Source organism: Scyliorhinus torazame, chromosome 1 (genome assembly GCF_047496885.1).
Source record: "Scyliorhinus torazame isolate Kashiwa2021f chromosome 1, sScyTor2.1, whole genome shotgun sequence".
In the NCBI taxonomy this organism is placed as follows: domain Eukaryota; kingdom Metazoa; phylum Chordata; class Chondrichthyes; order Carcharhiniformes; family Scyliorhinidae; genus Scyliorhinus; species Scyliorhinus torazame.
In genome coordinates this window covers 247773991-247787813 of record NC_092707.1, presented here as the reverse complement: position 1 = coordinate 247787813, position 13823 = coordinate 247773991, and the positions used below count along the sequence as shown (strand labels likewise).

General features: G+C 44.4%; 1 protein-coding gene across 1 annotated transcript in view; it reads right to left on the bottom strand.

The window, feature by feature from the left end:
* The window catches only part of dhx57 (DEAH (Asp-Glu-Ala-Asp/His) box polypeptide 57), a 137717-nt gene that overhangs the window by 17945 nt on the left and 105949 nt on the right, over positions 1-13823 (bottom strand). The window contains exons 18-21 of the mRNA XM_072504326.1: positions 10249-10344; positions 6506-6589; positions 6270-6407; positions 5281-5355 (exon numbers count right to left, since the gene is read on the bottom strand). Coding sequence (XP_072360427.1) covers positions 5281-5355; positions 6270-6407; positions 6506-6589; positions 10249-10344 — 393 coding nt within the window. The remainder of the gene's footprint in view (positions 1-5280; positions 5356-6269; positions 6408-6505; positions 6590-10248; positions 10345-13823) is intronic.

Here is a 13823-nt window from a genome sequence, read left to right as displayed (position 1 = left end):
GTTTAAGGTGAGAGGGGCAAGGTTTTGAGTAGATGTATGAGGCAAGTTTTTTACGCAGAGGGTAGTGGGTGCCTGGAACTCGCTACCGGAGGAGGTGGTGGAAGCAGGGACGATAGTGACATTTAAGGGGCATCTTGACAAATACATGAATAGGATGGGAATAGAGGGATACGGACCCAGGAAGTGTAGAAGATTGTAGTTTAGTCGGGCAGCATAGTCGGCACGGGCTTGGAGGGCCGAAGGGCCTGTTCCTGTGCTGTACATTTCTTTGTTCTTTGTTGATAATAGGGATGATCAAGGCTAAGAAGGGTGCTGATAGTGGCATATAAAGAGATTAGAATGTGTTAATGGTAGAACAAAGGTGAACAATGTGTCAAAGGGCAACTAGAAACACAGAACAGATGGCCCAAGTAGGGTGGGGTGAAGGGGACAATGGTGAGGGGAAACAGAGCTATGGAAGAAATTAAAATAAATTGATACAAATAAAAATGGGGTAACAGTGGAGTTCACAGTCTGAAGTTGTTGAACTCAATGTTAAGGCTTAAAAATGTTTCCAATTATCTGTGAGCGGGTGAGGGAGGCCATTTGGGGGTACAGAAAGAGCAACGACACAGGTGAGACCGCAGCAGGAGTGGTTTGGGAAGCACTAAGGCAGTTATCAGAGGGGAATTTATCTTGATTCGGGCCCACAGGGAGAAGACTGAATGGGTGGAGTTGGACAGGCTGGTTGGGGAAATTTTACAGGTGGACAGGAGCTATGCGGAGTCTCCTGATGAGGAACTCCTGAAGGAGCGTCAGAGACTCCAAATGGAATTTGGGCTCCTGTCCACAGGTAAGGCAGAGGGGCAGCTGAGGAGGATAAAAGGGGTGGTGTACGAATATGGGGAGAAAGCTAGTAGGATATTAGCACATCAGCTGAGGAAACAGGAGGCGGCGAGGGAAATTGGGAAAGTAAAGGGTATGAGGGGAAAGGGGGCGGTAAACAATGTGTTTCGTGAATTCTATAGTTGATTTTATAAATCGGAACCCCCAGCCGGGGACGAGGGTATGAAGCGATTTCTGGGGGGGGGGGGGCTAATGTTCTCGAAGGTAGATGTGGAGCTGGTGGGGTGCCCAATTGGGCTCAGGGAGGTGATAGACGGATAGGGCGCGATGCAATCGGGTAAGGCCCCAGGACCTGATGCATACCCAGTGGAGTTCTACAAAAGGTTTTCTGGGTTACTGGGGCCACTCCTGGTTAAGGTTTTTAATGAGTCTCAGGAGTTGGGAATGCTCCCCCCAACGTTATCACAAGCATCGATCTCTCTCATTTTGAAGCGGGATAAGGACCCAGAGAGCTGTGGATCATACAGGCCTTTCTCCATTTTGAACGTAGATGCTAAATAGCTGGCAAAGATCTTGGCCACACCTATAGAGGATTATGTCCCGGAGGTAATCGGGGAGGATCAGATGGGATTTGTGAAGGGTAGGCACCTGACGTCCAACATTAGATGGCTCTTAAATGTTATAATGATGCCAGCAGAGGGGCGCGAGGTTGAGGTGGCAGTAGCCATGGATGCAGAAAAAGCCTTTGACCGGGTGGAATGGAAGTATCTATGGGATATTCTCGGCAGGTTTGGGTTCGGGCAGGGCTTTGTGGATTGGGTCCGGCTGCTTTACCAGGCTCCGGTGGCGAATGTAAGAACCAACCAGGTCCGGTCAGAATATTTTAGTCTTTGTAGGGGGACAAGACAAAGATGTCCGCTCTCCCTACTGCTGTTTGCCCTGGCCATAGAGCCCTTGGCAATGGCCCTTAGGTCATCGAATGTCTGGCGGGGGATAATGAGAGAAGGGGTGGAGCATAGGGTCTCGCTCTACGTGGACGATTTACTCCTTTATATCACACACCCGTTTGGGGGGGGGGGGGGTGGCTGGAATTATGGGGACACTGGAAGAATTTGGGCTGTTTTCAGGCTACAAGCTAAACATGGGAAAGAGCGAGGTGTTTGTGATTCAAGCACAGGGGCAGGAAAGGAGATTGAGGGAGTTACCTTTTAAAGTGGTGGGGAGGAGTTTCAGGTATCTGGGGAGTCAGGTGGCTAAGGATTGGGGACAGCTTCACAAGTTAAATTTGGGTAGAGCGGTCGATCAGATGAAGAGGAATTTCCGCAGGTGGGACATGCTCCCGCGGACACTGGCGGGGAGAGTGCAGACGGTGAAGATGACAGTCCTCCCGAGGCTGCTGTTCTTTTTTCAATGTCTCCCAATTTTTGTCCCGAAAGCCTTTTTTAGGAAAATGAATGCGGTGATCTCGGGTTTTGTGTGGGCTGGTAAAACCCCCGAGGGTGAAGAAGGCACTCCTGGACGGGGTCGCGGGGAGGGGGGCTTGGCCCTCCTGAGTTTTATTAACTATTACTGGGCGGCCAACATATCGATGGTCAGGAAGTGGGGGAGGGGTCGGTTTGGGAGTGAGTGGAAGCGGCATCTTGTAAGGGTACGAGCTTGGAGGCTTTATTGACGGCACCCCTGCCGTTCTCGCCGGCTCGAACGGTGGTGGTGGCAGCCCTGGGGTGTGGGGGCAATGGAGACAGCACATGGGATTGGAGTGTGGTCACCGATTTGTGATAATCACCATTTTGTCTCGGGAGGGCCGGATGGGGGCTTTAGGACGTGGCAGCGGGCAGGGATTGAGAGATTTGGGGACCTCTTCATTGAGGAGATTTTCCCGAGCCTGGCGGCATTGGCGGAGAAGTTTGAGATGCTGGGTGGGAACGGAGTTCGGTACCTGCAGGTACGGGACTTTGTTTGGAGGCAGGTTCCAAGTTTTCCTTGCCTCCCCCTGAGGGGGCTACAGGATAAGGTGATGCCAAAAACGGGAGTATGGGAAGGGAAGGTCTCAGAGATATAGAAGGAATTGATGGAGTGGGAAGGGGGCCCAATCGGGGAAGTGAAGAGGAAGTGGGAGGAAGAGTTGGAAGTCGGAATATGGAAAAAGGCCTTGAGGAGGATTAATTCATCCTCGTTGTGAGCCAGGTTTAGCCTGATCCAGTTCAAGGTGGTTCATAGGGCTCATATGACTGTGGCCCGGATGAGTAGGTTTTTGAGGAGGTGGAGGATAGATGCGGACGCTGTGGGGGAAGCCCGGCGAATCATGTACATATGTTCTGGTCGTGTCCGAAGTTGAGGGGATTCTGGCAAGGATTTGCAGACGTCATGTCAGAGGTCCTGGAAGGGAGGGTGACTCCGAGTCCGGAAATGGCAATATTTGGGGTTCACCCGGAGGTGGCAGCCGTTCATCGACTACTTTAAGGAAAATTGAACGTCAGCAGTAAGGGGTTGGGGGGGGAATGGGAGGCATGGTAGTGTAAGCCAAGGACAGGGAATTTAATATATGGGTAATCAGGAGGTAGGGTGGGGGGGGGGGTAGTAGGTTATGTTACTTTAATGTTGTTGCGTGTGTCGGCCCGCTCGGTTGTTTAAGAAATGTTAAATTGTTAAAGCTATGAAAATTACAAATGCTTCAACAAAATATTTTCTAAAAAAAAAAAATGTTTCCAATTGTGAGGTAACTGAAAACTAGTGGCCATAAATTCAAAGCAGTCATTGATAAATTCAATACAAGGAATTTAGGTGAAACCTCTTTAACTCAAGAGTGGTTAGAATATGAAATCAGCTACCACATGGAGTAGTTCAGGCAAATAGCACAGATGTATATATGGCGAATGTTAAATAAGTACACAAGGGAGAAAGAAATAGAAAGAAAAATTGAAAAAATTAAAGTAACGTGGGAAGAGGTTCAAATGAAGCATAAACACCATCAGAGACCAGTTGAGCTAGATGCCGTGTTTCTGAGCTGTAAATGCTTCAAACAGACATTGAACAATAGGATGAAAGTTTGCATTTGCAATTCACCACATGGCAGTTACCGATTTCTGCCTTGCCGTTGTGAAGTAGTGTAGAATAGAGGGCAGACCCTTTTCCCCAAGAAGGGAGTGACAAAAATAAAAACCAATAATTTTAAGTGAGTTTGGCACACCTTCTAGTGGCCATCTATAGAACAGCAGATGATTGGAAATCAAGATGCTTGTCCCCTAGTTCATGTGGTCAGTTCACTTCCTGTATGGCTGAGGGTTTGATTGTGTGGAACAGGTTTCAGGACATTTGCTGATCTTTGCATCTTCTCCTGTCTCTGCTGTAAGTTGAGATGTGCCTGTGGGAAAGCCAGTTCTCCATTCATCTAAATGGTTGATCTGCACCTCAACAGCGTTTACCCATTTGTGCTCTATGTGCCTTGATACCATTATCCAACAAAAATCGGGAAGGCCTTTTAATTTGCAACAGAAGTAGGGCATTTAACCCTTCGAGTCAATTCCAGTTATACTTCCTTGGTTCAATGACATGCTGTTGCCCATCAAAAATCTATCAATTTTAGTTTTGAAAGTTGCAACTAATCTAACCTCAACAGGTCTGTGGGGGGCTGTTCCAGATTTCTTTTTACTTGCCTGTATGAGAAAAAGTGCTTCCTCACATGACCATGGAAGAGCCTAGCTCTAATCTTAAGGTTATGTCACTTTGTTCTGGATTCATCCACAAAAGGAATATCCCTATCAAATCTTTTTTCATTTTAAACATCCGTCTCCTAAACTCAAGGGAATACATTACAGGTTTATGCAACCTGTCCTCGTAATTTAACCCTTTTAGCACTAGTATTCTGGTGAATCTCGGTTTCACTCCTTCCAAGGCCATCTTTCCCAAGGTGCAAAACCGATAATTGAATGCAGTTCTCCAGATGGGGTTTGACAAGAATCTGTACAATCGTAGCATAACACGCTTTTGTATTTTTTGGGCCCTGAAATAAAGGCCAACATTACATTATCCTTTCCTTTGTTTTTTGCAGCACCTCATTGACTGTTAATGATAGATACTTGGACTCCCAACCTGCTTTGCTCCTCATCATTTAGAAAATACTCCAATATTCTGAGGAATAACACGCTTGAGTGCTGAGACACTTCAATTTCCCTTTATCATTAGCTCCAGAGAGCACAGGCCATGCTTGAAATTATTTCTCTGCTCAGAGCAATCCTCTGGAATTAGAAATCAGAGTGTAGTGCAGCTTTTTTTCAGCATGAATTAAAAAAAAGAAAAATTCTGAAGTGAAGTTCAAGATTTGCCATCTTATAAAATAGAAGCTCCTTTGTTTCCTCCCTCAGACAGGCCACTAAAAACAAAATTTCAACTTTAAACATTTTTACTCTGATGAAATTGGACGTTTACATTTTTTCAAAAAGGCTCTGAACTAACCTGGACTACATTTGGGTAGAGGGCGGCACACAATATTGCTGACATTAACTTCATGTTTTCCGCATTAGAGTTGGCCTAAAATAGAAGATCAAATTGACAAAACAGAGCTAGACATGGCAAGATGATGAAAACCAACACAAAAGACCTTGCTACATATTATATATATCTATATATACACACACATTATATTATATATATATATATATATAGATATTTTTATAGTACACTATCAGACTAGAAAATGTTGACACTGAGCTATTGAACAGTTATTTTTCACAAAAAAAAGCCAGTTTGTGGGCTATAATCAGTCATCCCGTACACTGAAAAACAATAGAAGTCTTTCTACTAATTTGGCAATTTCCCCTCTTGGGTATAATCCTCTGACGGCCCAAGTGATTTCTTGGTGAGTCTGCTCAACAATAGATGCTCGGTGGAAATTACCCTCAATTACCCTTCCTTATTTAGGGCCCACTGATACTGTTCCTGACTGAACAAAACATAGAGTGTATCTGCAATCCTCCTCTTCAGTATGGCTCATTGCTACAAGACACAGTTTACTATCGATTGACCCAGCAGAAGAGGGGGGCAGGGATGGCAATCGGAGCTTAGCTAAGGCCTGCACCTAGAAATTACCAAACGGTCTGTATTGTACCAGATAGGAGAATTGAAAGAATGAGCCCTACAACCCTTTTGAATCTATTTCACTATTCATCTAGATCAACTCCATTGGACTTGTCTTTGCTCGAGATTCCCAAATATGCCTTGTCTAACAGAATTATGTCGATCTCAGTTGAGAAATTTTCAATTGACCTTTCCTCTACCCTTTCAAGGGATATAGTCCCAGATTTCCATTATCTTTTTATGAAGAAGTGCTTCCTGACATCACCCTTGAATATTCTACCTTGAATTTTGAACGGTCAAGGACTGTATCATGAATCTGCAATGTACTGAGTCAAGAAAGTATATAAAAGGAAAAACATTTCTTTAACCTCTTGGCCAGTGGCCTCAACAATTCCATCTCCTCCTTGTGGTGACATCTTATCAATATATCTGGCTCTCAGTCCTTCCTTCACAAATCCAATATCAGACAACAGCTCTGCAAACTGTCTTTTCATGCTCGAAATCTCCTACAATGTGGAGAAACACAGCATAAAATATGAATCACTGTGACTCGAGGTGCATTCACTACATTTTTACGTGTCAGAAGAGCTAAAAGGCCACCTACCTGTAGTATTCTTCCGGATAAGAAATTTTGTCTGCAGTAATTGTATCCTGCTTGAGAGCCCACCTTTAAGGCAACACTCCATCCCTAGATGGACAATTTAGATTAAAATATATTTATAAACTTAGAAAATATACTCTCAACATTCACACCACAAGTGATGATGAATGATCATCTCCAAGAAGAAAATACATAGCGACTTCCTTGATGTTCAATGGCACCATCATTGCCAAGAACCTACCATCAGCAATCCTAGGTGGTCACCACAGACCAGAAGCTGGGTTGGACCAACTATATATATATATAAAAATAAATTTAGAGTACCCAATTCATTTTTTCCAATTAAGAGGCAATTTAGCGTGGCCAATCCACCTAGCCTGCACATCTTTGGGCTCTGGGAGAGAATGTGCAAACTCCACACGGACAGTGACCCAGAGCCGGGAGCGAACCTGGGCTCTCGGTGCCGTGAGGACCACTATATTAACAACAGGAAACGGGACAGAGTTTGAAGTCTCACCTCCTGATGCATCTCCACCATCCAGAAGTGTCATGTCAGTAGTGTGATGTAATACTTAGCACTGGCCTAGAATGATGAAGTCACAACAACACTCAAAAAACTCAACACCATCCATTTGTTTGACAAATCTGTAACTGGGCACAAATCTGCCTCAAGCACATGATTGTGGTATTTGCAATTTACAAGATGTATGGCAGGTAACTCACCCAACATACTTTAGGTGGGCATGAGCAGCAAAATCATGGCAACACCAGCAGGGACGTTTTGCTGAATCTTTATAAAGCTCCGGTTAGGTTCAAACTAGAGAAGTGGGTCCAGTTTTAGGTACCGTATTTTAGGAAGGAGGGGAGGGTGCATTAGATTTACCAGTTGGTTCCAGGTTGTGGGAATTTAGTTACAAAGTTAAGTGAGAAAAGCTGGGCTTTCACCCTGGGGCAAAGGAGATCGAGGAGGGATTTGATAGGGGTGTACAAGATTAAGACAGATTTAGATAAGACAAGGAAAAACTGTTCCCAATGGCTGGTAGTACATGGTTTGGGGCTTACCGATGTACGGTTTTGGGCAAGAAATACAGGGAGATGTAAGGAAGAACAGAGAGCGAATGGTAATTACCTAGAATTTGCTGCCTACAAGAGTGATGAAAGTGGAAATAATCAGGGCAGCATGGTGGTGCAGTGGTTAGCATTGCTGCCTCACGGAGCTGAGGTCCCAGGTACGATCCCGGCTCTGGGTCACTGTCCGTGTGGAGTTTGCACATTCTCCCTGTGTTTGCATGGGTTTCACCCCTTTGGTGGTAAGTATTAGGGGTAGTACGGTACCTGTGAAGCCGAGAGGCTATTGGCTGACAGGTCCCGGGTCCTGGTTGGATCTGCTGCCTGCTGACTCCGCCCAGAAAGGCAGAGTATAAGAGCCCGGGTTCTCCCAGCAGTCGCATTCTGTAACTGAGCTGCTGGGGAACAAGTCTTGCTTAATAAAGCCTCGACTGACTTAATCACTTCTCGACTTGAGTAAGTAATTGTTGCGCTACAACCCCTACAACCCAAAGATGTGCAGGGTAGGTGGATTGGCCACTCTAAATTGCCCCTTAATTGGAAAAAAATGAATTGGGTACTCTTTAAATTTAAAGAAAGTGGAAAAAAAATCAATGATTTCAAACAAAAATTGGATCGGTGCTTGAAAGGAAGCTTGCAGGGCTACGGGGATTGAGATGGGATGTCGACTGACTGGACCCAATGGGCTCCTTATATTCTGTACATTATTCTATGACCATCACTTTCCTTATCTTCTCTAAGGCATTGTGGTCAGGTTGGAATCAACACATAGGTCAGGATACCTGGCGGTCTGCAAGAGCACTCAAGTCAACACAAACTCGTTATCGCTATATGGATTTTGTGATTACCCACTCTGTTTACACAAAAGAACAAGATCATACTATGAATATGTAACAAACTTCCAGACACAGGTGATCAACTTTGCAGCAGGACGAAGGACAGACAAAAAAAAGAATCAGACTCCATAAGGGGCTGATGGCTGGTCAGACGAGGGTGTTTCAGAGGACAATGGGTCTTGATTGAATCACCCTGGATAAACAGGGGTATCCTGCTTTCCCCATTAACGAGTTGAGGTCTGGATGGGACAATGGCCGGTTGTGGGCGTATACCTATGACTCAATGCTAGCTTACCAGTATAAAGGGAGGAACATTTGGAATAGATCTTTAACGAGAACCTGGGAGTCGCCCAGGCACAGCCATCACAAGAAGTATCCATCCAGTTTGCGTTTGGAATCATTGCTTGTTTCCACTTCCATCACCCTTGTGGGCAGCAAATTCCAGGTCATTACCATTTGCTCTTCCTTACATCCCCCTGTATCTCTTGCCCAAAACCTGGCCAGCCTCTTTCACTAAGTGCGGGCAAAACCTAAAGCTCAGCTGTGAGTCTGAGTCATATTTGTTGAGTGAGAGAATTGTCAATAAAATTGTGTTAAACCGTGAACCTGTTTTGTCCTTTGTTCATCTCGCAAATAAGGACAGCTGGGTAAAACTTTTGATTAATACATTGATCGAAGTATCTGAATTGGGCAGATACAACAGTATGTACCAATTTGAACATCTCCCATAATTCACTATTCTTGGATGCAAATTTGAACCTCCCTAACATCAGCCATCAGTTCAAGAACTCAGTTTAAAGGAGAAGGCCCATTCCCACTTTTGAAGACCCCAATGAAATGTGGCATCCCCTGTGTCATTCATATCCCCAAGAACAAGTAATAAAATAAAATGACCAACCTACATTGGGAAGAGGTGGGGAGGTGTACGTGAATGTTAGAGTTACTGCAGCTTCTAATCCTGCCTCTCTCCCTTATTAGGGAAATGTCACATATTCAGTTAGTATTACCAAACTGAGATTGTGAACTTAATATGTAGTTACATCAGTACAGCATCTGTGCAAATTAAATAAGTCGATGTCAAACTATGCAGCTCACATTCCAAAGAAGTGGCAGAATGTGTTTTTTTATTTTGGATTGAGAATTTCTAATTCCCTGTCCTCTCAAGAGGTATGCAGCACAGAAGGAAGCAATTGGTCAGTCACACATGCGTTCATTCTTTGAAAAAGCTATCCAATTAGTCTCACTACCCTACTCTTTCCCCAAAGCTCTGCAATGGTTTCGTTTTCAAGTATACATATTATTTTGTGAAAGTTACAAAGGAGAGGTGGTGAACAAAAGACCAGATTTTTAGCCCCAGGGAGCGAGAAAACCTGTGGCCAATTATCACAGGCTGTTCTGTACACCTGATGATCAAGGTATACCAGTGAGGACAGATCACACTTAAAAGACAAAAATTTAGAGGTCTTCAGCAATCCATTATGAACAAATCTTTGCAGGGGCAGCACAATAGCCTGTGGTTAGCACTGCTGCCTATGGCGCTGAGGACCTGGGTTCAATCCCGGCCTGGGTCTCTGTGTAGAGTTTGCACATTCACCCCGTGTCTGTGTGCATTTCACCCCCACAACACCAAAGATGTGCAGGTTAGGTGGATTGGTCACACTAAATTATCCCTTAATTGGAAAAAAATAAAATAATTGGGTACTTTAAATTTATTAAAAAAAAATCTTTGCTCTTTATTGTTCACTCAAATAAACACATCTCAGATATGCAACGGAAAGCTCAGTCATTGGTAGGAATGAGCAAGGCTGAGGACAATACAGAGAGAGTGCTCAACAGTCTTACCTTGTAGGCTTGGAGAAAAGCAAGAAAGTCACTGTGAGCCACAGCAAATTCCAACTTCTTCACCTTGGCTTCTTCTCTCTTATCCCACGGAGAAACCTTTCAACAGCACAAACCATTTTATTTAGAAGGTATCTATTAAAATAACTGCATTTGATTAAAACATTTATAACATTAATGTTTTATTCTCTCTATTATCCTTGAGGTTTCACACTTTATTTGCTGCTCAAAGAAAATTGCAGTTAAAATTAAAAATGATCAAGTTCAACCCACTTTTTCACATCTCTCTCTACAAATTTTGCATGTTCCAATTAGGCGTCAGCCTAGACTCAGTAACACTCACACCTCTGAAGCAGATGGTGTTGGTTTCAGTCCCATTCCAGGGGTTTAAGTATAATGAAGGCTGACAGTTCAGTATTAAGGGGCGTAGCGCTGTTGGAGGTGGGTTTTTAGGACAAGACTTTAAACCGAGAACCTGATTGCCCTTTCAGATGGTCAAAAACCCCACAACACTATTTTGAAGAAAACAAGAACGTTTTTCCTGATGTCCTGGCCAATATCTAATCAACAAACACCTAAAGAAAGCAAATGATAGATTCTCCATCACTTCAGCAGGTGAGTGTTCAGCAAGTAAAAGACTGATTTATAGTCTAGGTTGGCCTCATTTGAGACATTAGGCCAAGACTCGAATTGCATAACTGTTTGCAAAACACTTGTACAAAGTTAGTGTTGGCGGGATGGATGGAGGCATTGGCTAGCTTGTCTGGAAGGCACTGGACTCTGTTTTCCTCAAATGTCAAAATCGCTTGATGACAAGAGACTTGGCAATTTGGGTCTGTGCAAGGTTTCTTCCCCCCTCATGTATGGGATCCAGCTTGCGAGCCCCAAGGTTCACCTTCTGATTGTCTTTAAATCTAAATTCGGGACGTCCTGCGGTGTGGGTTCCAGTGATCAGCAGCTGTGGAGTACTGCATTTGGTAAGCGGAAATCCTCTATGAGAACCATACGATCAACCCAGCAAAACTGAGCATTGATGAACATGCTCTCAATGCCAGGTATACAGCACTTTGCAAGAACCTCAGAATTTTGGCCTGCCACCTGATGTTGCAAATAGATCTCAAACCGTGAAGTTGGAATGTTTCCAGTTGTTTTACCCGATGCCAGTGGGTTGTTCAAGTCTCGCACCCACAAAGAAGTGATGCAATAACCACTACATGGTAGACTTTGATCTTTGTTTTCAGACAAACTCCATGCTTGTGAGACAAACTCCATGCTCTTTCCAAAGTCTGTAAGTGAGCCTGCCAAAAGCTGAGCATGTTTTTGCTGAGCAACGGTTGATGTTATCAGCCAGTGAACTATAACAAGCGGATATTCCCAAGAAAACCAAACACCCTGTACTGAACAAAGGGCTTTTGTTGTTGATGGTGACTGGAATCTCAGAGCATTTGGCCATGGTAGGGTTAATACAAGATCGCGGTCTTCTTTAGACTTCTAGTCAGGCGAAAGTGCTCCGAGGCTACGGCAAAGCCATCAGCAAGCAGTTAAATGTCGTCGGGGTATGCGCCGCTGTCTGTGAACAAGAGTTCACTCAGTAAACTTTGTAAAAGCCTTCATAAGTTGGAGGGGTTGCCTGCTGTCAGTCCCAAATGGAGTATGAACCCCTGTGTCAAGAGAATATGTACTGGAACATGGCTGAGAAGTATATGGAAAACAGAGCTCAACTCAATATATAGTCTTGCTTGGTGCTGTTGGTGGCAGGAAAGACATCCGATGATGTACACGCTGGTCATTATACCATTGTAGAACAAACAGATGGCACTAATCACCTTTTTTAGAGCAGCTACATTTATATAAAACCTTTCACAGGCCTTCCCGGCTTACAGTATCAAAACCTTGGTAGGGCCAAAGAACACCATATGGAGGTCTTTATTCTATGCTACAAAGATCATGTACAAAGATCATGTCCACTGTTTCCCATCCTGCACGGAAGCCACACTGTGAATCAGAGTCCGATATGCAAGATCTGTCAGCACATCCACTTTGTCTGCAAGCTTGTCTGTATCTTAGTCATTGTTGTCAAAAGCAGTCTTGCTGCTTTCATTTTACGAATCCTAGGACCTCAGATGCCATGCTGCAAGTAACGCCCTTTAACTTTTCCCAAGAACCTTCAACGGCAATACTGTCTGGGATAGCAACAATTCCTGTGGCTAGTTTATGTTCTAATTTCTTGGCCATATTTTTGAGAACAGTTCCATCAGGCTTCCTTTGGGGCTTGACTCTGTGCCGAACAGCCTTAGATTTTATCCTCAAAGACACATTGATCTTGACAAGCCAATGGTAGACCAGTATTGTATACCTCTCAAGAGGGTGGATTATTCGCATGCACTTGAGATTTCTCCATTGTACAATAACATAGTCCAACATGTGGCAGTATTTGGATCTGCAGCACATCCATGTTGTTTTCAGTTGGTGTTTGTGATGGTTAAATCAAACCTGCTGCATAGAGATAAGGAGCTGGCTTTTGGAGTTTGCTGTCAATATCGTGGTGTCCTAATGCTCCTCTTCCAGGTATTACAGTCAGTGCACGCTCAGGCACTGAAATCACCAAGAATGAGGAGTTTATCCTAGTGGGATAATCCTCGAATTATTTTCACAAGAATGTTTATTTTGTTTATTTATTTATTTTAATTTTTCCAATTAAGGGGCAATTTAGCGTGACCAATCCACCTACCCTGCACATCTTTGGGTTGTGGGGGTGAGACCCACGCAGACACGGCATAGAATGTTTCTTTGCAGTCTGCACAATCACTGTTGGAGCCAAGGGCTGTTGCATGCTAGTTACTGGTAAGACTTAAGGGAAGACCTCCCGTGAGTTGATTGCTGTTCCCCTTATGAAGCCAGTCAAACTTGTGCAAGTCCAGATAAAATGGGAAAGCTCAGGCCTGACTACTGGTCCTTGGACTTGCCAATCCAATAGAATGTGAGGCCTGCACTAATCTACTCAAATTTGAGACCCCTCAGCGAGCCTGGCTTTGTTAAGGGTTGATGTTGTACCTGCCCAGCATTCTGGCTACGAGGGCTGTTCTGTTCTCTGGGCTCGTGGTGTTGTCCAGAAATGTTCTGACATAATATAATCTTTATTTTTGTTACAAGTAGGCTCACATTAACATTGCAATCAAGTTACTGTGATAATCCCCTAGTCACCACACTACGACGCCTGTTCGGGTACACCGAAGGAGAATTCAGAATGTCCAATTCCCCTAACAGCACGTCTTTCGGGACTTGTGGGAGGAAACCAGAGCACCCAGAGGAAACCCACGCAGACACGGGGAGATGTGCAGACTCCGCACAGACAATGACCCAAGCCGGGAATCGAACCCAGGACCCTGGTGTTGTGAAGCTACAGTGCTCACCACTGTGCTAGCTAGCTACCCATATTCCACAAATTGAGCTTTAGATAACTAGTAGTCTTGTTTTTTACATTCCGACATGTGACTGGATGACCAGCCAGGTGCAACAATCTGGCAGGTGCAGGGATAGCAGGCTAGGTTTAGGATTCCTTTGCTTCCCCGTCTCCA